We start from the raw sequence: 23,388 nt of genomic DNA, 5'->3' as shown, positions 1-23,388 counted from the left end.
ATCGTGGGACGAATCTTTTAAGCCTAATTAGTTCATGTGTTAGTCATAATTGCTACAGTAACCTATGTGCTAATGATAGATTAATTATGTTTAAAAAATTTGTCTCGCGGTTTCTAGATGAGCAATCAAATTTATTTTTTATTTATGTTCAGAAACTCCTTTCAATATTCAATCAGAAACGTCCGACGTAACATCTCAATTTTTTTTCACGATAGTGCCTCTTTCGGGGGACTTTCACGTGAAATTCCTACCGATTTTGATATCAATGTTCAAGGGCCTTTGTGAAGTGTGAACTACTCCATGTGAGTACTTTTGTGTGCTGGATTGTACTCTGCACCACTGCCTGACACAGTGTTCTGGTGCAATATTTCCGGCGATGCTATTCAATATCTAGCTTGGTGATATCGTCCCAACCCCTACGAAATGTTGGTTTTTCTTTTTTCTTGTTATAATTTTGCCTTCTTTTTTTTTTTGGCTTAGCGTATCAGCGTCGTTATTGATTTGACTTAGTCAAATCCGCTTCACCCTTGAGCCTAGTTTAGCAGACTAACTGGCCGACATGATACTGCCTTTGGGCCGATCTGAATGGGTCTACAGGGCCCAACAGAACAACGGTCCTGAACCGTTTACTCTGGTCCAATTAGGCAATGAAATTTCAGCCGAAAATATAATAGGCTTAGAGCAACTCCAAAAGATCACTTAAAATTGCCCCAAAATCTTATTTAGTAGTTAACTGAAATTACAGCAGAAGTTCAAATAGGTAATCATTGGTACAGGTCTGGATGATGTTGCCACAGGTGCTCAATGAGATCATCTTGAAGCTGATTGTGAATACCTTTGTCCTTTATATTCTTGTAATTTTTAATAAACTCCTCAAGTTTAGGTGTTTCATTATGGGAAATCTTCATCTTTTCTCCCACCCCATCATAATTTAAATCATCTTCCTCATCGCGCTCATCCTCAACTATCATGTTGTGCATAATGACGCATGCCCTCATGATTTGTCCAAGGGTGCCTTCATCCCAAAATCGAGCTGGCCCCCTAACGATAGCAAAACGAGCTTGTAAAACCCCAAACGCTCGTTCCACGTCCTTCCTACAAGCTTCTTGGGCAGTTGCAAAATATTTCTTCTTATTATCTTGCGGTTAAGGTATGGTCTTCATCAATGTGACCTATGAGGGATATATGTTATCGGCAAGATAGTAAGGCATTGTATATTCATTGTTATTAATTGTATAATTCACCTTTGGAGCTTGACCTTCAGCTAGCCGTGCAAATAGAGAAGATCGGTGTAAAACGTTGATGTCATTGTGAGAACCAGGCATTCTAAAGAAAGCATGCTAAATCCAAAGATCTTTATCTGCAACAGCTTCTAGTATAATTGTAGGGTCATACATATACCCAGTGTATATACCTTGCCATGCTGAAGGACAATTTTTCCGCCTCCAATACATACAATCAAGCGATCCAATCATACCAGTAAAACCTCTATGCTCTCTAATTGCAAGTAACCTAGCAATATCATCTTCATTTGGTGATCTCAAGTACTCATCTCCAAATACCTCCACAACAGCAGTGACAAACCTTCTCAGACTCTCACCAATACGAACATAATCATCGGTAGCATCAGCTGCCACTCCATAAGTTAACATCCGAAATGCCGCAGTAATCTTTTGCAAACTAGAAAGGGCAAGTATACCGGCAGCGTTCCTTTTTTGCACAAAATATTCATCGTGGTGTTCTACATCATGCCATACACGTACGAACAGTGTATGGCATATATTCGAAACCTGCAAAACAACAATAATGAGACACATATATGAATTTATAAAAATCTAGTCCACATAAATCAATTTTATACATACCTACATCTGAAATAACTAGGTCCGTATGTAGGATCATCTGAAAAATAATCATTATACAACCTCTGATGCCCTGCCTGCCTGTCTCGCTGAAGTACTTTATGGCCATGGATAGAACCACGATGTTTGGTTCCATCATCCGCATTCATGGCCACATGAGCAACAGAGAATAAGAAATCATCTTCATCATCCGACGACGACGATTCCAACGCCAGATTCATGAGAAAGCTTCGTCGACTCATTGTGATTCCGTTTTACCAATCTCCAATAGAAGTCGGAGATCACAGGGTGTGCCTCACGGGCAGCGGCAAAATACTCCTGGGGGATGCCGGGCTAGGGCGGTGCGCCGGTGCCGACGTGATAAGCGTCCTGGAGGCTGAAGTCTCCGTTGTGCCGTGCAGACGCGCGTCGTCGCCCTGCCCAGCCCCACTGCCCTAGGACGCTATGAGTCTTCTACGAGCCTCTGCCTTGGCTGCAAGGCTACCTATGCAATGCAGTCTGCATGCATGGCCTAGCAATGGTATGTATGGGCCCAATTATGATGATGTGGCCTGTTTTGAAATATTTAAGGGATATGTATTAGCGTTTTGCTGTGGGTTAGGATGTTTTTGGGGAAAGAAAATCTTAGAATAGCCCCCAATACATTGTTTTGGGGAAAAACTTTTTGGCAAACACTTGGAGTTGCTCTAATAGTTAAACCGCTATGCACTGTTTTGTGGGCCATTTCTTGCGGACGACAAGGTACTGTTTTCTGGGTGGATATCATCGGGTTTAGCCTATTGAGCCGAACAGAAATAAGGGGACTACAGCGTTTATATATTCTGTTCCAAATTACGCATTGAAATGTCAACTGAATATGCAACACTTCTCACGGACTACTTGGTCTTGTGATGCTGAGGTTTTATCATGATGACAGGCTAGCAGCCTAGCACTACTAATCAGGCGACCAGACATGAAACATCCAATGAAATTTCCGATTGTTAGAAGCTACAAGTTCTAAAATTCACCATTCATTTTCCCACCTGTTTAGATTAACATAGCAGTTACCGACATACATGTGTTACTGAAAGCTTCTGATCACCACGAATCAATAGCCTACTCTTAATTGTTCAGCCAGTTTCTCTGCTACTGAATTGTACTGTACTAAACATTTACAACATGCTACTGAAACTGATATGTGATATCTCAATGCAAGTAATTTGAGAAGCTTGAGATGCAAAATTATGAAAAGTGAAGGGTAGCATTAGCAATGAAGTAAAATTATGAAACATGCAGTAGCAACCCGAGTATTCTGCTAAGATTTTCAGAAGAGAGGTACTATCCTAACCCAGTTGTCCCATCATGAACAGTTAACAAAGTGAAATCAGACTTCAGAGAAGAAATTCAGTTAGGAAAACTAAACGCTGCTAATTGAGCATATTTTCGCATAGCATTATTGTTAACTGCATATATGAGATCCAAGTAATGAACGCCAAATCGCTACTGCATTCATGCAAATCATCATATAGTATATCACATTTCAATTGCATTGTGTCTTAAAACATTGCAATTGCATTCATGTAAGTCTATTGACAACTGAAGGAGGATTATACTGACAACTGATTGGTTATCGCATCAGATCTCGACTGAAACAACAAACTACTGGCTGATCATCAAGACTACATCATCCATCGCAGCAAAAGTACATCAGCTGTAAGCTAAGCACATCTCAGCCAGATCGGCAGCAAGCATACCTGTACCAACTCGGGAACTCTCAGGGGAGAAGCCAAGCCGGCGGTGAGTAGTCCGATGGGCCTTGCTCCGGCAAGAAGTTGTCCACGCGGGGAACCGCCTCCAGCGATGCCAGCCACTTGCGGCTGTCTCTGCAGGGGTAGCGCCGCTCCGCATCATCCGTGAACTTTGTCAACTCATCGTAGAGTCTCCCGTCGTCCAGGAAGTAGACGCCCTCCTTGAACCCCGGATACCTGGCCACTTCGTAGGATCTGGAGCAGCCTCGGGCGACGAACAGCATACGGCCATCCAAGGAATCCAGCTCCTTCCAGCCGTACTCGGTCTCCTCGTTGTTGGTGGGGATCGTCTGTCGTTTCACCATCTCGAACACCCTGAACGCCGACGTCGGCGACGGCATGGGGAGAGGACCAGGAGCGAGCCTAACCACCATGAGGAGACGCCGGTGAGACTCCACCAGGTAGCGAACAACAACGTCGTTCGTGTCGTAACGGCCGAACCCACAATAATGAGGGAAGAGGAGATCCTCGAAGATTGGTATCGCCAGCTCGCCGCCGTCCACTTCGGCGAACTCAGATACTGGAAACACAAGGAGGCTTTCTTCTCTGGTGAGGAAGTAGAAGGCATTATTGTGGTGTATGACATCCTGCAGATTTGACATCGACCAAGTGTTGCTGACGTCGTCACCATTCGCCACCACCGGCACCGCCGCAAGCGCACCCGCATCCGCACCGACGCGCCAGAATGCATAAATGTTTGCATCGATGACATTGGGCAAGCAGCAGAGGATGCCGGCGCCGATGCAGTGTTCGTTCTCCGGTGGCGAAGAGAGTGTCGCCGCGACCATGACCATGTCCTCCTCCGTCGGCCGATCTTCCAGGCGAACTTTCTCGGGGAGGACGAAGTGCCGGCCGGTGCGGAGGTTGAGGATCGCGTTCCCGTCAGTGTGGCCGACGGCGAGGAAGAGCCAGCCGCCGGGGTAGGCGCCGAAGAAGCGGGCGTCGCGCGCGAAGGGCGGGACGCTGAAGCGGTGGGTGGCGCAGCCGCGGAGAGCGCATGAGAAGGAAGGACCTCCATCTCCCGGGAGGAGGATGTACGGGAGCGGGACCTCCTCCGGCTGAGGCACCTGCGGCTTGACGGCGACGCGCCACGAGTGGCAGACTCGGGCCATGGCGCGGCGGTCGACGAGGCACGTGAGGCGCGTGTGGATGAGGCGGAGGGCATCGAACCTGAGGTCGCGCGCGGCCGTGGGAGAGGCGGAGGCGAGGCGTGGCGGTCGCGAGGGTTGGGCAGCGGAGGAGGCGGAACGCGACGAGGACGCCATTTGTTTGAACTTGCTTCTAGAAGACGGAGCAGGGGAAGAAGGGTGGTGGTTGGTTTCTGCTTGGTTTGGAAGAATTTTGACATCGGCGCACGCAGTTGGGCCCAATTTATAGCGCCGCATGAGGCACAGAGAACTCTTTCGTGGGCCTCAAGTTGGAGCGATTCTCAAGTCCATTTGTGGCAAGAAAAGTAAATTATTTGGCACAAATAGTAGTAATATCAAAGAAGAACAAATGAAATTCAGACGATCATACAACAACATGACAACTATTACTATGAAGAAACAAATGATAAACGATCTACAGCTCTCACAGCTATCTGAAAGGCTGAAACCGATGTGTATGAGTAATTTCAGAAGCTTGACATTGTGAGCAACCGAAGAAGAGTATAAATGGAGCGAGGGGAGCATTGTAGCAGAAATTTAAAGTTGAGCTAGGATCCTCCAAACGTCCAAAGAGTGGCGCTAGTAGGAGAGTCCTGAGCCGTTTATTCTGTTCACCGTTAGTCCTGTGGTTTGATGCTTTCGTAGGCTGATCAAGCTATTCTCGGTCCAGATACTGTTACTGCTAATGTGCTACGATTAGTAAATTAGTAATCAAGCAACTAACCATGAACAATTCGTACTGGTAGACAGATGCTACATGTTCGATAAAACGAATGAGGAATGCAAGATTGCAAGATAAACATCCTTCTCTCCTTGCCCAAATTTACTACAGTACTACTCATTTCCCCCCAGGATGATTAATACTAGCGCATACCAACATACATGTGTTAGTGAAAGTTTCTGATCACTTCCTCTGCTAGTAAGCTGTACTCAACATTCTACATCATGCACATAATCTAGGAATAAATCATGGCAGTATGGCACACTGACACAGAAAATAGATTCATTAGCATCAATAGTATAGTAGTAGCACCGGCAGAAGAGCACATAATGTTCAGACGATCGTAAACAGAAAAGTTCTGCTTCTTAATTTCTCATGATGTAGAACCTCACAAAAGAACATCAAGTGATCAGTGCTATCAGATTTGACACCTATCATCTCACTGAAGGAATGCTGAGAACTTCCGATCAAGAACCATCTCTTAACTGTTTAACAACTGAAAAGGAAAGAGTAGTTATGAAGGAAAATACTTAGTTGGCAGAAATCTAAAATTCAGCTAGGATCCTCTGAAGAGTGGCACTAGCTAACCTCAGTCCATCTTGGACTATCAGAAAGCAACTGAAAGCATGATACGGAAGCAAATTCAGCTTCATTGTACATCCATTTGATGCAAAATAAGCACTGAAAATTACACGATGCAATACTATGGTGTGGACTGCAATAACATTGCTGCATTCATGTAAATCACCAGATAACATTGCATATATGTTTCATGTATGTTTGACTTGCAAATGTTTTCAGCATTGTAGTAACTGTAACTAGAGAATTATCACATCAAATCTGGACTGAACCTGCAGCTGTTGACTGAAACTTCACTATCCATCGGCCGTCGCAGGCTCTCAGCGAGAGGAGAGGGAATCAACAGCGAGAGTAACTTGCGAACTCTCAGGGGAGAAGCCACGCCGGCGGCGAGTAGTTCGACGGGCCTTGATCCGGCAAGAACTTGTCCACGCGGGAATCCGCCTCCGCCGCTGGCAACCACTTGCCGTTGTCACTGCAGGGGTATTTTGGGAACCTGCGCTTCAACATCCTTGATCTCCGAGGGTGGAGTCTGAGTCTCTCGTCGTCCAGGAAGTAGAGACCCTCGTTGAACTCAGCGCCCGGATAGTCCGCCGCGTCGTACGATCTGGAGCAGCCTCGCCCGACGAACAGCATCTGACCACCCAGAGACTCCAGCTCGTTCCAGGCGTACAGGGCCTCGTCGTTGTTGGTGGGAGTCCCCGGCGGCGGTTCCACCATCTCGAACACCCTGAACACCGAATTCGCCGGCGGCTTCGGGGGAGGATCAGGAACGAGCCTGACCACCATCAGTAGTTTCCCTCGGGACTCCACCAGGTACCGAACAGCGTAGTATCCGTCATAATCGCGGCCATCATGCGAGAAGCGACGAATCACCATGGGCGGTATCTTCAGACAGCCGTTCCCGTCTTCACTGAACTCCTGTACCGAGAACACATGGAGATTTTCTTCTGTGTTGAGGAAATGGAAGCCTCCGTTGTGGTGTATGACATCCTCCAGAGCAAGCCCGGCGAAGGGAGTCCCTAGCACCGCAACCTGATGCTCCAAGCGCCAGAATGCATGAACGCGTGCAACACTCAGCGACCAGTAGGAGCTGATGCCGGCGGCGACGCAACTCTTGTCCTCCGGTGGCGAAGAGAGGGTCGCGGCGAACACGATGATATCACTTTCGTAGACTGACTTCGCCAAGTTTACCAACTTGGGGAGCGAGAACCGCTGCTTGTTGCGGTCCTTGCGGTTGCGGAGGCTGAGGAGCGCGTGATCCTCGTTCCGGCGGAAGGCGACGAAGGCCCAGCCACCATCGTAGGCGCCGAAGTAGTGCGCGGCGCGTGCGTCTTCCGGAAGCGGGAGGCCGAAGCCGTGGGTGGCGCAGCCGCGGAGGGGGCACGAGAACGCAGGCCCGTCGTCGCGCGGGATGAGGATCGATGGGAGCGGGCGACGCGGGGGGTGCTGCTGCTCCGCGACGGCTTCGCGCCAGGCGCGGCAGACTTGGCCCATGCGGCGCCGGTCGACGAGGCACCGGAGGCGCTCGTGGATGAGGCGCAGTTCGTCGTAGCTGAGCTTGTGGATTGGCGTCTCCATTGCAGAGGCAAGGGCGAGGGCGAGGGCGAGGGCGAGGGCGCTTTGCTTCTCGAAGCCGGAAGAGACGGTGGCTTGCTTTGGAAGGAAGATTGAAGAAGCAGGACGGGTTGGAAGGCACGGTGACATCAGTCTGGGCCTAATTTATACGGAAAAGTTCTCTTGGGCCCCAGGGTTTTGAATGGGCTTCTCGTGAGGCAGATCAATGGGCTCAATGTATAAATGGGCCTGTTAGATTCGGCCTTATAAGAGCCCATGAGGCCACGACCAACTGTTGTGTTCAATTTTGAAAAAAAAAATTGTTATGTCAGCAAGTTCCAAATCTACTCTGAATTAACCTCGTCCAAAATAGTTCCGGATCAAAATTTCAAAACTCATACAAAGAGTTCGGTTGTTTTGAGGTCATGTGGTTGCATGTCTATGTTTTTCGGCAAAAGCACGGGTTGGCGTTACCAGTAAGTCATTAAGCTACCAGAGCGTCTAATTAAGCCATAAATTCAGAGAAGTGAATGGGGGAATGCAGGAGTAGAGATCAAGCACGCCTTTTGTGTGTATGAGCATTTATTCCTTCTTTGTAAAGGGAGAACTGAGCATCGTCAATTCAGTGTTAATGAAAAGATTAACCATTTAACCTGTAAAGAAAGAACTGCTGCTGCTGCTACTACTAACACTAAAGATGGTGATCGCAACGGTGGTTAACCAGCTCCCATGAGTTTAAGACAGCATTGTGCATCATATGTGAATTCATAAGCTAGCTGAATTATCAAGAGAACAAAGACTAAACGGCTTGTTGATTGAGTATTTGAGCGAGGCTAGCTGAAACCGATGCATGTTCTTTTGCCAGTATTACTGAATTCAGAAGCTCTTGCCATGTGGAGAAGAATAGCAGAATTAGCAGCTATAGAGTAATTTGTTCTGATAGGAACTTCAGAAGAGAATCAACTGAAACTCTGAAGGCAAATCAGAAGCGATTCACAGCCAATCCGTTCTATGCAAATCATGCCAGCTTAAGTTCTGGCAATAACCACATCCCCACAGTGCCATCGGAGTCATCAACACCAACCATTTCTACATTGAGAAACCAATACTGATGTCTGCAATGCTTAAAATTCCAGAAATTACGTACTGAAGAGATGATAGGATAGATAGCACACATGGATCTCAGATGAAAACCGCAGATTATATTGACCTGTCATTTCATCAGAAGTTTCTGATCACTTCCTCTGCTAGTAAGCTGTACTCAACATTCTACATCATGCACATAATCTAGGAATAAATCATGGCAGTATGGCACACTAGAAAATAGATTCAGTAGCATCAATAGTATAGTAGTAGCACCTGCAGAAGAGCACATAATGTTCAGACGATCGTAAACAAAAAGTTGTGCTTCTTAAATTTCACATGATGTAGAACATCTCACAGAAAAACATCAAGTGATCAGTAGTAGTGATCAGATTTGACACCTATCATCTCACTGAAGGAATGCTGAGAAATTCCGATCAAGAACCATCTCTTAACTGTTTAACAACTGAAAAGAGTAGATATAAAGGAAAATGGGGCCCACTCCGGTGCATTTTACTGTTAGTAGAATTAATCCATACCGTTAAACTATTTTTATCGGACGACTACGATTAAATTATACTACCAACGATATTAGGTGGAGTAGAAATTTAAAGGGATAATGTCGTCCTTTTTATTGTGATCTTTATTAAAAAAAACGAAATTACAAAATAATACTAATCAAGTAATTAATAAAGTACAAAAATATCATTTTTTACTGATAGTATAATACTAACAGTAAAATACACCGGAGAGTTGCTCAAGAAAAAAGTTATATAGTTAGCAGGAATCTAATATTCAGCTAGGATCCTCTGAAGAGTGGCACTAGCCAACCTCAGTCCATCTTGGACCGTCAGCAAGCAACTGAAAGCAGGATACAGAGGCAAATTCAGCTTCACTGTACATCCATTTGATGCAAAACATGCTTCTAACAGAAAAACAAGCACCGAAAATTGAACCGTGCAATACTATGGTGTGGACTGCAATATCATTGCTGCATTCATGTAAATCACCAGATAACATTGCATTCATGTTTCACGTATGTTTGGCTTGCAAATGTTTTCAGCATTGTAGTAACTGTAACTAGACAATTATCACATCAAATCTGGACTGAACCTGCAGCTGTTGACTGAAGCTTCACTATCCATCCGTCGCAGGCTCGCAGCGAGAGGAGAGGGAATCAACAGCGAGAGTAACTTGCGAACTCTCAGGGGAGAAGCCACGCCGGCGGCGAGTAGTTCGACGGGCCTTGATCCGGATAGCTCAGGAAGTAGAGACCCACGTTGAACTCAGCGCCCGGATAGTCCGCCGCGTCGTACGATCTGGAGCAGCCTCGCCCACGAACAGCATCCGACCACTCAGAGACTTCAGCTCGTTCCAGGCGTACAGGGCCTCGTCGTTGTTGATGGAGTCCCCGGTGGCGGTTCCACCATCTCGAACACCCTGAACACCGAATTCGTCGGCGGCTTCGGGGGAGGATCAGGAACGAGCCTGACCACCATCAGTAGTTTCCCTCGGGACTCCACCAGGTACCGAACAGCGTAGTATCCGTCATAATCGCGGCCATCATGCGAGAAGCGACGAATCACCATGGGCGGTATCTTCAGACAGCCGTTCCCGTCTTCACTGAACTCCTGTACTGAGAGCACATGGAGATTTTCTTCTGTGCTGAGGAAATGGAAGCCTCCGTTGTGGTGTATGACATCCTCCAGAGCAAGCCCGGCGAAGGGAGTCCCTAGCACCGCAACCTGATGCTCCAAGCGCCAGAATGCATGAACGCGTGCATCACTCAGCAACCAGTAGCAGGAGCTGATGGCGGCGGCGACGCAACGCTTGTCCTCCGGTGGCGAAGAGAGGGTCGCGGCGAACACGATAATAACACTTTTGTGGACTGACTTCCCCAAGTTTACCAACTTGGGGAACGGGAACCGCTGCTTGTTGCGGTCCTTGCGGAGGCTGAGGAGCGCGTGGTCCTCGTGCTGGTCGAAGGCGACGAAGACCCAGCCACCATCGTAGGCGCCGAAGTAGTGCGCGGCGCGTGCGTCTTCCGGGAGCGGGAGGCCGAAGCCGTGGGTGGCGCAGCCGCGGAGGGGCACGAGAAGGCAGGCCCGTCGGCGCGCGGGACGAGGATCGATGGGAGCGGGCGACGCGGGGGGTGCTGCTGCTCCGCGACGGCTTCGCGCCAGGCGCGGCAGACTTGGCCCATGCGGCGCCGGTCGACGAGGCACCGGAGGCGCTCGTGGATGAGGCGCAGTTCGTCGTAGCTGAGCTTGTGGATTGGCGTCTCCATTGCAGAGGCAGAGGTGAGGCGAGGCCGCTCTGCTTCTCGAAGCCGGAAGAGATGGTGGCTTACTTTGGAAGGAAGATTGAAGAAGCAGGACGGGTTGGAAGGCACCGTGACATCAGTCTGGGCCTTATTTATACGGAAAAGTTCTCTTGGGCCCCAGGATTTGAATGGGCTTCTCGTGAGGCAGATCAATGGACTCAAATGTATAAATGTTTAGAATAAGTCTACATTGCGTCCCTCCAAATATTGCTCGTGGTTGTATTGTATCTCTCAACCACAAAACCGGGTATAACACCTCCCCGTCCTAAAAAACTGGTACAAATGGTCTCCTTTGGTGGTTTGAGAGGTGGTTTCATCTGACGTGACAGTTTTGACCATACTAATTGTCCGAGTGAGTGAGCTTTGTAGACACCACTTGTCAGCTACTTCTTCCTCACCAATCCTCCCCCTCTCTCTTTCTTCTTTTTCCCTCCTCTCTCACCTTTGAGGTGGCATGGCGAGCTGGATACGAGGAGGGTGGCGGTTGGCAAGTCAGAGCCAATAAAGGTGGTACCCCTAAATCATATGAGATGGGTATGTCGTCAACGACGCATAAGCTCCCTATCCTCTATGTGGTCTACTCCCTCTTTCCCGGTCCACCTGATCTCTGGTGTACTTGGGGCAGTAGAACTCCAAAGGACGACGACAGCGTCCATCAAGCGGAGATGGCAAACCGGTGAGAAACCACGAGGACTCGTCGTAGATAATGAAGAAGTGGGAGCGGTGTGCGATCGCCAGGCACCAACGGTGCAGGGCCGCGTGAAGCAGCCGACTGGCCGAAAGTCGACGCGCCAAGGAGACACCGAGCTGTGGAGCAGGTCATCACCTCGTCGGGGGCGTGCAACCGGCAGGTCGGCGGCGGCATCGGGCCGCACGACGACGCGAAGCATCCGAGGCCCGAGGCGAGACGCCGAGCAGTGAGCAGGTCGTCGACCGTGAGAGTGAGTAGCACTAGGCATAAAACCCGAAACCTGAACCTGAAAAAACCGACCTCGAACCCGAAAGAATTGAAACCCGATGCCCGAACTGTATTTTGCAGGCTCTAAGTTTGAAAACCCTAATATATTTTAGGTAAATTGGATTTATGTCTCCGGTACCCAAAATATCCGAATACCTGAAATAATAGCAACAATTCCTTGCTCCGGTACTTCAACCTCCACATCAAAGACACATAAGATGCAAACACGAAGCAACTTCAACTCTACGGCCAACGTGGCAACGTGTGAGCTGGTGGCTTGAGATTAAATATGTTTTTTTTGCGGTGGTTTTATGTTCTGATTTGAGAATTGAGAAAAATATGTTTTATGGGTATGAACTTTAACGATTTAATGTGACTTAAGACAATATGAGTGGCTTTACAACTAAAATATTGCTGAAACAATATCGGTATCTTTTTTAGGAAAATGATACTGAATCACTATATTTTTTTTGTGCAAAAAGACATACAGAATATCTGTTTTCGTATGTTGAGCACTGTTCGGGTTGTAACGAGTAACCTGAAACCTGAGCCCGATTTTACAGGTACCCGAAATATCGGATCTTAGAATTTTTTTTTACTAATTTCGGGTATTGATTTTGGAAACTCGAAAAACTCGACCCAAAATTTTCGGGTAACCCGAACGTCTAATGCTAAGAGTGAGAGCGTCGCGCACCCCGGCATGAGCATGGTCGCGACATGGCCCAGTGGCGCGTCAACCGTTGGCCCATTGGGGCCATCGAGCGGGTCGGGGTGGGAGGCTCGGAGTGGGTGAGGTCAACGAGTGGCGTCGTGCAGTGCTGTTCGGCCTCCGGCTTGGCGGGCTGCACCTGCTGCGTGCACTAGTGCACTAAGAGCAAGTACAATAGCAGACTGTAAGCCGACTAAATGCTGATGTGGAGGAGAGAGGGTAGAGAGAGAAGAAGCGGACTGTAATCTTATAGTTAGCTTGGGCAGAAGAACCAAAAAATTCTGTGAGAGGGACATGTAGGTTATGCATTAATGATAAAGAGTTAACTACTATATGGGTATGCTAAAAACAGACTATGAAGAGTCTTACAGCCAGCTTGTTAACTATATTATTAGCCTTTCTCTGAGTGCACTTCTCATGTAGGGACAGGACGGCGCGCGACTCTATCCTATACCGTGCTATCTTTTTTTTCTGATCTTTAATTTTCCTCTTTAGTTCTTGCTTGTGAATATTGGTTTTCGTTTGAACTTTCTCATAGGATTAATAAACTCAGAAACTGTTGGACAAAACCACCTCCGAAACTGTTCGGGGAGTTGATTTAAAACGGTTTTGGGAGTTTGAGGGTGGTTTATACCCGGTTTTGCTATTGAGGGATGCGATTCAACCAGTGACATGACAGGAGGGAGGCAGTATAGACTTGTTCCTAAATGTTTTCCTTGTTCTTGCGGACCTGTTAGCTTCGGCCTTATAAGAGACCACAAGGCCACGACCAACCGCTGTGTTCAATTTTGAAAAAAAATGTTATGTCGGCAAGTTCCAAATCATTAAACCTCGTCGAAGATAGTTCCGGATCAAAATTTCAAAACTCAAACAGAGAGTTCGGTTGTTTTGAGGTCACGTGGTTCGGTGGTTGCATATCTTTACAAAAGCACGGCTTGGAGTTACCAGTAAGTAATTAAGCCCTAAGTTCAGAAAAGTGGAGGGGGGGAATGCAGGAGTAGAGATAAGCATGCTTGGTGTGTATCAACATTTGTTCCTTCTCTGTAAAGGGAGAACTGAGCATCGTCAATTCAGTGTTAATGAAAAGATTAATCTGTAAAAAATGAACCGCTCATTATTGCTTCTACTACTACTACTACTACTTAAGATGGTGATCGCAACGGTTAACCAGCTCCCACGAGTTTAAGACAGTATTGCTGTGCATCATGTGTGAATAAATCAAAGCAGGGAAAAACAACTAGTATTATCAAGAGAACAAAGACTAAACGGCTTGTTGATTGAGCGAGGCTAGCTGAAACCGATGCATGTTGTTTTGTCAGTATTACTGAATTCAGAAGCCCTTGCCATGTGGAAAAGAATAGCAGAATCAGCAGCTATGGAGTAATTTGTGTGAAACTAAGAGTGGTTTGGATTAATTGTGATGAAAAATTGGCAAGCGTGTGTTAACCAATGAGGATCAGATCACGAAATATGTACCCGCAAAATGGTGGTTCGGATTGTTGTGTGCAGGTGCTTGGGGTCAACCTTGATCAACGACAGACCGGGATCAAACTCAGGGGAAGTTGTGGTGTAGCACGGTCGAGGACGTCGGGTGATAAGGTGGGACACAGGCGCATACGCGATGAACGGGTATCGTGCGGAAGCGTTGGATTTTGTGAAGAAAAAATCAAAGAAAGAGGAGTACGTGCATTGCTGCATGCATACGTACAGTATGTAACATGCATGGGCTTGGCTGTTGGTTTGCCCATGTGTACTATGCATGCACACTTGCTGGGCAGCTAGCTAGCTTGCATGTCTGCATACGTGTACATGCGTGGAAAGTTGACTCAGTCAACTGTTCACACATGTATGGCATGGACTGGATGGTCAGCTTGCGGGCGAACGGCTTGGCTGACGTGGGCCATGCATGCGCGGGAGAGAAGGCCAGGAGCTGGTTCGACACATGCAAGCGGAGACGTGACTCGGCGTCGCTGACGAGTGGGTCCCGGGGGACACCGCGGGTGCGCGTGGCCACACAGGAGGCAGCTGGACTGGTTCGGATCTTCTATGGCATCCAGATCCCCTATGGCAAATCAGTAAAGGGCTACGTGGCTTATTCTGGAGCGTCGATTTTGGATCGAACGGCTGTGAGTACTTAAAGTAGCCGCCAAGTTTTAGGGGTACTTTGGTCATTTTGCAATGGAGGATTAGCCCTATAAATAGGGGAGGGATGATTGCTTAAGTTTGCAACTTTGTGATGGAATGAAAAATGTTTTTCGAGATATTCGCTAGATGTGATAATAACTCTCATGAATTGTTATTGTTAAGCTTGTGAACCAAGTTTTGTAAACTTCAAAAATGAAATTTGAAGTTTACTTGTGAAATGAAATTTTATTTACCGCATTTAAATTTTACGCTTTGTGCATTTAAATTCCTGTCGATATTTTTTGCTCTGTTTTATTTTTAATATCTCCATTCCTATCCTCTTATTTTCACGAAGATATCTTTTTCGGAGTTTTACGATCGAATTGGAATTTTGCTCTTTTCGGGTATAGTTACACTTTAGCTATAGCTATATTGACCCCCTCTATAGCCTGACCGATCTCACAATTTGTTCTGATAGGAACCTCAGAAGAGAATCAACAGAAACTCTGAAGGCAAATCAGAAGCAAATCACTGCAAATCCGTTTTGTGCAAATCATTCCATCAGCAAAAAGCTTAAGTTCTGGCAATGACCACATCCCCACAATGCCATCGGAGTCATCAACACCAACCATTTCTACATTGAGAAACCAATACTGATGTCTGCAATGCTAAAAATTCCAGAAATTACTGAAGAGATGATAGGATAGATAGCACAGATGGATCTCAGATGAAAACCGCAGATTATATTGAAAGCGACTGCTGTTCACTGATCAGCACGACACATACCAGCCAGATCTACAACGACAATCTAACCAAGAACATGGCGCTCTCACGGGAGAAGCCATGCCCGCCGTGAGTAGCTCGACGGGCGTTGCTCCGGCAAAAACTTGTCCACGCGGTCCTCGCCCGGCAGCCATTTGCCGCTGTCTCTGCAGGGGTAGCGCTGCCGCTGGTCGTCGCGGTAGAGCCTCCCGTCGTCAAGGAAGTAGACACCGTCGTTGAACTCGGCCCCGGGATATTCGGCCGCGTCGTAGGATCTGGAGCAGCCCTGCGCGACGAACAGCATCCGCCCACCCAGCGACTTCAGCTCCTTCCAGGCGTATGGGCCTTCGTTGTCGTCGCTGATGGGCGTCTCCGGCGGCGGCTCCACCATCTCGAACACCTTGAACGCCGACGTCGTCGGCGGCAGGGTAAGTTCGCCAGTGGTGAGCCTAACCACCATGAGGAGATTCCCGCGGGACTCCACCAGGTAGCGAACAACGGCGTCTCTGGCATATTTGCGCCGGCCAGTGGAGAAGCGGCGGATCTCCATGGGCGCTATCTCCAGATTGCCGTTGCCGTCGTCGTGGAACTCCGGTACTGAAAACACATTGAGGTTTTCTTCCACGGTGAGGAAATGGAAGGCCCCCTTGTGGTGTATGACGTCCTCCAGAGCCGGCCATGTCTCGGTGTGGAAATGGAGGTTTTCTTGAGGACCAGTCGTGATGAATATGCCCTGAACCCTCCTTCCCCTGAATGTTTGAGCGCATGGACCAGTCGTCATCACCATGGCCTCATCCCGCAAGCGCCAGAACGTATGAGCGCATGGACCAGCCTTCGAGTTGAAGAAGCTGATGGCGGCGGCGACGCAGTTCACGTTCTCCGGTGGCGAAGAGAGGGTCGCAGCGACCATGCCATAGCCGCAGACGTACTGCCGCACCCCGTCCCAGCGGACGCGGTCGGGGAGGTCGATGCGTACGCGTTTGCGGAGGCTGACGAGCGCCATGTCGCCGGTCTGGTGGAAGGCGAGGAAGGCCCAGCCGCCGCCGTAGGCGCCGAAGTAGAGCGCCGCGCGCGTGGCGTACGGACCGCGGAAGCGGTGGGCGGGGCAGCCGGCGAGGGCGCACGCGAAGGAAGGGCCGTCGGCGGTGGGGAGGAGGATCCACGGGAGCGGCGGCGCACTGACGGCGGCGCGCCAGTCGCGGCAAAGTTGGCCCACGCGGCGCCGGTCGAGGAGGCACGGGAGGCGCTCGAGGATGAGGAGTAGTTCGTCGTGGCCGAGCGCGTGGTTCAGCGTCTCCGTTGGAGAGGCCGCGGAGGCGAGGCGAGGCGAGGCGGCGAGGAAGTCGAGGAGGCGTTGCATTGTGTGGAGTCGATTTGCTCCTCTGCTTCTCGCAGCGGGAGGAAGCAGAGGCTTTGGTTTAGTATTAAAAAAAGCAGAGTTGGGCCTTATTTATTGGGCCAGATTTCTTGAGCCCAAAAGATTCAGCGCCAAGCCAGGCAGATTAATGGGCGGAAATTCAGAAAGGCCTTACTGTTTCACAGCCCAGAGATTGTACTCCGTACTTGTTGTACCAGAATCTCTCAAGTTCAACACATATTTTTGGAGTAAACAGAGACATAATTAATCTGATCATTTCATCACGATGGATCAGGGCTAATACTATTGGGCTTATAAGAAGCACTTGATCGCTTAATATATCGGAAGGATAGGTGATAGTTTGGGTGTTTCCGTGAAACACGCTGAACGACATATGTGCAAAAAAAAATAGAAAATAAATTTCGGTAAAAAAAACCCTAAAATCAACTCTAAATTTAAAATAAAAATAAATTTTGACTTATAAACATAAGCAAAATCGAAAAGATGGTGTGTATGCGTCAATTTGCACAATATTTAGTACATTCCATGATCAACCTTGTGAACAAACTTCAAAAATTCAAAACTCGGTTTTCATGCCATGGCGCCGTGAACATGTATTCTCGTCTCGGGAAAAAACAGCGTGTTTTCCCACGAGTATAGTGACGTGTTCGATTGTACCATCAGACAATGCAGAGAAAAAACACCCTCATTGTGTATCAAAATTCTCCTCTCCGATCCTCCCCCTTCTGTGGATCATATGAGCAGAACAACCTCTGTCCAATAGCGTTTAGCAGAGTAACTATGAGCAGAACAACCTCTGTCCAGTAGTGTTGAACACTAAAGATGATGATCACATTGTACTAACAAGACAATAGCCATCTCAGCTGGCAACCAGCTTCTATAGTTTTATGTTGTTAAGGCTCATTACTCTACATCATGTAGTCATGTAGCCGTGCACATAGTCTAGGAATTGACGAACAAACGTCACAAAGACAGTATCCCCATGAAACGGAATGAGCCAATCATAAAGCAAACGAGCACTATCAAGAAAGCAAATACATGAACGATCTACTTCTTGCTCAGCTAGCTGAAACTGCTGCTCCCGCGAGAGTGGAAAAGAATAGAAAAACAGTCTTGAAATTATTTTCTCATCCGACCAACGACTCTGAGTTTCTGATTAGATCCTCAGAAGTCAGAATTCGAGAGAGAATTGAAGCAACTGAAAGCACGCTGCAGAAGCAGTCGGTTCTTCAGTTCAAAATGCAAATGCATTTGATCCAAAGCATGTACACTAACGCAATCCCCATACTGCATTACTGGTTGCCATATAATCATGCACTAACAAGTTCTGCATTACACTAGCACTGAACGGATGTTATGATAGATCGAACAACTGCAACTGCATAGGATCTGGACTCTGAAATGAAAACTGGACAAATCAACAATTACCATATCTGACCACGAATGAAACAGCAACTATCGACTGATCAGCACGACAACAACGTCAGACTGAAAACTCGCTGCTCGCTGGCATACCTGTACCAGGACGATCTAACTAAGAACATGGCAGTCTCACGGGAGAATCCAAACCGGCGACGAGTAGTTCGACGGGCCTTGCTCCGGCAAGAGCCTGTCCACACGCTCCGCGCCAGGCAGCCATTTGCCGCTGTCTCTGCAGGGGTATTGCCGCTCGCCGGCGGCAGCCTCCAACATCGCCAGCTCGCGGTAGAGCCTCCCGTCGTCCAGGAAGTAGACGCCGTCCTTGAACTCGGCCCCCGGATAGTCGGCCGCGTTGTACGATCTGGAGCAGCCTCGCGCGACGAAGAGCATCCGCCCACCCAGCGACTCCAGCTCGTTCCAGGCGTATGGGGCGTCGTCGTCGTTGTTGTTGGGCGTCCCCGGCGGCGGCTCCACCATCTCGAACACCTTGAACTCCGACGTCGTCGGGGCCACGGGGAGAGGACCACGGGCGAGCCTAACCACCATGAGGAGATTCCCACCGGACTCCACCAGGTAGCGAACAACGACGTCTCCATCTCCACCGTAATTGCGGCCACCACGCGAGAAGCGGCGAATCTCCATGGGCGGCACCTCCAGATTGCCCTTATCGTCTTCGCGGAAGCCCGGTACCGGAAAAACATGGAGGTTTTCTTCTCCGCTGAGGAAATAGAAGGCTCCTTTGTGGTGTATGACATCCTCCAGAGCTGCTCCGCTCATGATCCTAGGAACAGTCATCGTCCTCCTCGCCGTAACCTGATGTCTCATGCACCAGAATCTATGAACGCGTGGACCGTTCTCCCGAGGGGTCAAGTAGCCGATGGCGGCGGCGACGCAGCCTTCGTTTTCCGGTGGCGACGAGAGGGTCGCGGCCACCGTGTTCCAGGCCACGTAGGGGTAGAGGATTCGGAGGACATCGTGGGTGCGGAGGCTGAAGAGCGCGTAGTCGTTCCGCTTGCCGAAGGTGACGAACACCCAGCCACCGTCGTAGGCTCCGAAGTAGCGCGCGCCGCGCGCGGCGTCCGGTAGCGGGCGGCCGAAGCCGTGGGTGGCGCAGCCGGAGAGCGCGCACGAGAAGGAAGGCCCGTCGGCGCACGGGACGAGGATCAGCGGGAGGTGCCTCTTCCACGGCAGCGGCTGCTTCTCCTTGACGGTGGCGCGCCAGGAGCGGCAGACATGGCCCATGTGGCGCCGGTCGACGAGGCACGGGAGGCGCTCGTGGATGAGGCGCAATTCGCGCTCGCGGAGCTTGCGGTTTGGCGTCTCCATTGGAGGTGAGGCGAGGCGAAGCGAGGAGATCGGGTTGCGATGCGACGAGGCGGCCTCAACTGTAACCTGTAGGGGATCCGTTGCTCTGCTGTATTTATTGGGCTAGTTTTCTTGGGCTCAAAGGTTTGAGTCGCTTTGGTGGAGTGAGGAAGATGAATGGGCCCAAATTAAGAAAGGCTTCCGTACACCTATTGCTTACATGTCATCTCAATGTTACTTTAAAAAAATATGAAAAATTATGTTAAGATAGTTTAATATGAGTTATATTGTTCCATCAACATGCAAGTTTAAATTCAAATTCTACAAGTTGTAGCAAAAATAACAAAAACAATTATGAATATGCATATACTTAGTTTTAATTTTGTTTATTTTTTCTACAACTTGTAGAAGTTAAATTTAAACTTGTATGTCTGTGGAGTGATATAACTCATATTAATCTATCTTATCAATTTTTTTATATTTTTATGACTATTTAGATAACATGCAAGTACATGGGTATACATACACCCGTGTGCTAAAAACTATTTCTCGTGCTGTCATGTGATCTCGTTATTACCAAGCGGATAGAACCAGTCTGCTTTAAACCAGCACTCTCTCTGATTTTTTTACAGGACATTATTTATCATATTTAACAATTTTAACCATATATACAAAAATTGTAAGTCATATTTAAAATAATAATAATAAATCAAATTATAACAAAATATTTAGTAATAACACGAAGGGTAGAACGTGAACATAAAAGTCATCGAAGTCATATGAAAAATGGATTGAGTATTTCACAGCCCATACACCAATGTACTCATACCATAACGTCTCAAATTCGATAAATATTTTTTTAAGTAAAATCAGGTTTTTTTTTAAAAAAAAGAAGAATTAGTGTCGAGTGTGATGTTATTTAGCACGCACTAAAAAAAAAGTGAACCGATTTCATTGTTATCAGTTTTTGCTCCTCCGGTCCTCACCCTTTTGTAGAGCAGATAAGCAGAACCATCTTCTGTTCTAGTGAACTGATTAACATGTTGTATTTCTAGATGATGAACACAGTGGACCAAAAACCATCACAGCATTTACTTAACGCTCAACTTTTACGTCATTTACACTGTCTACATGTACATTGTCTAGGAGGCTAGGAATAGATCATGGCACGTAAAAAACAAATTCACTGGCATTCATGATAGTAACTACAGAAGAACAAATAACACAAGACGGATTATTAATCAATACGATGTACTGAAGAGATGTTATTGTAGGTCGAGCAATAGCAAGTACACATGGATCTTGAATGAAACGTCATGATCGTACTAACTGGAGTACTCGACAATCAACAACTGCGACATCTGAAGTTCAGAACTGACTCAAAATCAACAACTCCAATTACTACAGAAGTTCAGCAGGACAACAAAAGGCGAAAAACTCGCTGTAATCTAAATAATACGGATTAACTAGGAACATGGCGATCTCACGGGAGAATCCATGCCGGTGGCAAGTAGTTCGACGGGCCTTGCTCCGCTGCAAAGCAATTCTCCTGTCCGAACCTTTTTTTTTTTTTTTTTGCCAACTGATTTGGTCTGAACTTTCGTCTCATTTCTCCTGTTTTGTAGTAGCTCCTCGTCCCCTGCATACGCAACGTGTGGAATGAACGGCGATCGGACGACACGGCGCGGACGGCTCCACCCCTGTGCGATATCCTCTACTCGGCTTAGCCCAATCGGCTCCAGGCCCGCGAATAGAAGGCACTCGGCTTAGCCGACTCTTTGCTTCTTTCATCGTTGACGAGGGCGCTCCACTTCCCTTCCCTTGCCGTCGTCCTGCCTCCTTTCTTGTCTGTTATCGCCTCCATCACCTCCCCCCATGTTTCCCCTCCTTCCCGATCCCCTTCCCCTGTGTTTCCCCTCCTCCCCCTTCCCTGCCTCCATCTCAACCATGAGCACCATTGGCAGCGACAGGGTCAGCTAGCTTGGTCCATAGGACATGTTCCCCCTTTTGCATCCCTCCTAACCACACGGGTGGTCGGTGACAGCTGCGGTGACTGATTTGACGATGGAAAAAATGGGGTGTCGAAATAGCTAGGAGCTAGACCACAACACGTCGGCAGCAGTGGATGTGATTATATGGTTGGAGCTAGTCATGAACATATCGCTCTATGGTCTGTACAATTTCACATTTTCAGAAAATATTATGGCAGAGCTCTTGCATTAGGAAGGAGGCCAGAAGATGGTTGAGTTTAGAAGATGCATTCAGGTGGCTTTTGCTTATATAAGTGATTTGACTAAAGATGACTAGATCAAGAGATAATTGTTGAGCTAAATGATGTAATCTTGTGCACGTTTTAATTATTTCAGTAGTTTGCTGATAGTTGCATTATATTCTTTTTGGTTGTATGTCAGCTTTGGATTCCTTATGCATGTAGATGCTGGCTGGGAATAGAAGTAGCAGAACTAGCTAGTGTTAGTTTTCAGTTAGTTTTTCAGTCAGTTTCTTGACCAAGCTAGAAAACCCGAAAAGTTACAGATAAAGTTTTACGCATCACCAAAATACTCTGTTTGTTCTCTGTTCTTGTTTCCTCGGAAAAGGTTCAGCTTTGTCAGTTACTGTTTATCATCCGAAACATTCAGAGTTCCACAAAATTCAGACAAGTGAGATAGATGGTTGCTGAGTGAATATGCTGACAATGATTGACAGGAAAAGAGAAAAGATGTTAGTTATGTAGCTTAGTGACATCAATGCACCTGAAAGCATATTATTGTACGCACTGCTGCTGCAAAATTACGAATGAGATTTATTTATAAATAAATTGATTTCTTGCCATGTGGAAATAAATAGCTATGTCTGTCTTTGTATATCTTCTTGGTTATTTTACAGAACTAACAGGCAGGGGCTGAAAAGATGCAAAGGGGTGCTACTGCTAAACCAAATAACAAATGGAATCTGGAACACTATGCATGGTTGGCGTTAGGAAGCTGGATATTACAGTGAAAGCAATGCCTATGCTAGTGGACAACCATGAAGGCAATAAAGATGACAATCGAAGTAGGTTTCCCTACCGGTGTTTTCTGCTCCCCATTGCATCCATGATCAGCAGCGGCATCATCATTTATATGTGCAGGTTTAGGAGCCATGCAATGCACTAGGGCATGCAAACACATCTCATGCAAGGGCAACAAAAGCGTAGTGGTTGGATCCTTGTCATTGAATCCTGTCATGGTGGCTGCGGCTGCAATCGCAGCTGTGGCGCCAACACCGGCGCCGACGGCAGCGTCGGAGGATTCTCCTGCCATGACAGTTGCGGCCCCTTCCGTTTTGAGCGGATTTTCTTTAAGATTTTGTAAGCCGACGTGAGCAAGCCGAGCTGCACCTTCTATTCGTGGGCCTGGAGCCGATTGGGCTAAGCCGAGCAGAGGGTATCGCATAGAGGTGGAGCCGTCCACGCCGTGTGGTCCGATCGCCGTTCATTCCACGCGTCGCACATCAAAGCAGGGTATGCAGGGGACAAGAGCTGTAGCAACTCAAAGCATGCTTCAGAAGAAACAATATTGTTGATTAACGGCTGTCAGTTAAACACATTCTTACACTGAATTGTTGATGCAATAATCATACAAGAACAAATGAACAAATGTAAGGATGCAACAGTGCAAATATGCAACCCAAG

The 23,388-nt window shown here is 47.7% G+C and overlaps 5 protein-coding genes and 1 pseudogene across 6 annotated transcripts; all 6 read right to left on the bottom strand.

The window, feature by feature from the left end:
* Positions 1-764: 764 nt before the first annotated feature.
* LOC102704526 lies at positions 765-1,652 on the bottom strand. Its single transcript, XM_040524381.1, is given in 2 exon segments — positions 765-1,315; positions 1,412-1,652. Coding segments are annotated over 2 exon segments (792 nt in total).
* A 1,685-nt stretch (positions 1,653-3,337) lies between these two features.
* Positions 3,338-4,968, bottom strand: LOC102704250. Its single transcript, XM_006655364.3, has one exon. It carries the CDS (start codon positions 4,912-4,914, stop codon positions 3,616-3,618), a length of 1,299 nt encoding a protein of 432 aa, XP_006655427.2. The 5' UTR covers positions 4,915-4,968; the 3' UTR covers positions 3,338-3,615.
* Positions 4,969-5,783: 815 nt separating this feature from the next.
* On the bottom strand, positions 5,784-7,799 carry LOC102703972. Of its 2 annotated transcripts, none has more exons than XM_006655363.3 (2): positions 6,370-7,799; positions 5,784-6,014 (listed from the first exon to the last, which is right to left on the bottom strand). In XM_006655363.3, exon 1 carries the CDS (start codon positions 7,676-7,678, stop codon positions 6,464-6,466), a length of 1,215 nt encoding a protein of 404 aa, XP_006655426.2. In that variant the 5' UTR covers positions 7,679-7,799; the 3' UTR covers positions 5,784-6,014; positions 6,370-6,463. The 2 variants fall into 2 exon arrangements, with proteins under 2 accessions (XP_006655426.2, XP_040380440.1); XM_040524506.1 differs by lacking the exon at positions 5,784-6,014 and adding an exon at positions 6,120-6,136.
* Positions 7,800-9,718: 1,919 nt separating this feature from the next.
* Positions 9,719-11,028, bottom strand: LOC121054555 (annotated as a pseudogene).
* A 4,340-nt stretch (positions 11,029-15,368) lies between these two features.
* LOC102703688 lies at positions 15,369-16,995 on the bottom strand. Its single transcript, XM_006655362.3, has one exon. The coding sequence runs from the start codon at positions 16,971-16,973 to the stop codon at positions 15,681-15,683; it is 1,293 nt and encodes a 430-aa protein (XP_006655425.1). The 5' UTR covers positions 16,974-16,995; the 3' UTR covers positions 15,369-15,680.
* Positions 16,996-18,110: 1,115 nt separating this feature from the next.
* On the bottom strand, positions 18,111-19,776 carry LOC102703402. Its single transcript, XM_006655361.2, has one exon. The coding sequence runs from the start codon at positions 19,734-19,736 to the stop codon at positions 18,543-18,545; it is 1,194 nt and encodes a 397-aa protein (XP_006655424.1). The 5' UTR covers positions 19,737-19,776; the 3' UTR covers positions 18,111-18,542.
* Positions 19,777-23,388: the final 3,612 nt, after the last annotated feature.

Source organism: Oryza brachyantha, chromosome 5, assembly GCF_000231095.2.
Source record: "Oryza brachyantha chromosome 5, ObraRS2, whole genome shotgun sequence".
In the NCBI taxonomy this organism is placed as follows: Eukaryota; Viridiplantae; Streptophyta; class Magnoliopsida; order Poales; family Poaceae; genus Oryza; species Oryza brachyantha.
This window is presented reverse-complemented; position numbering and strand designations above follow the sequence as displayed.

Coding starts and splice junctions, on each gene's coding strand:
- LOC102704250 (XM_006655364.3), bottom strand. CDS start 4,914: ATGGCGTCCTCGTCGCGTTCCGCCTCCTCCGCTGCCCAACCCTCGCGA.
- LOC102703972 (XM_006655363.3), bottom strand. CDS start 7,678: ATGGAGACGCCAATCCACAAGCTCAGCTACGACGAACTGCGCCTCATC.
- LOC102703688 (XM_006655362.3), bottom strand. CDS start 16,973: ATGCAACGCCTCCTCGACTTCCTCGCCGCCTCGCCTCGCCTCGCCTCC.
- LOC102703402 (XM_006655361.2), bottom strand. CDS start 19,736: ATGGAGACGCCAAACCGCAAGCTCCGCGAGCGCGAATTGCGCCTCATC.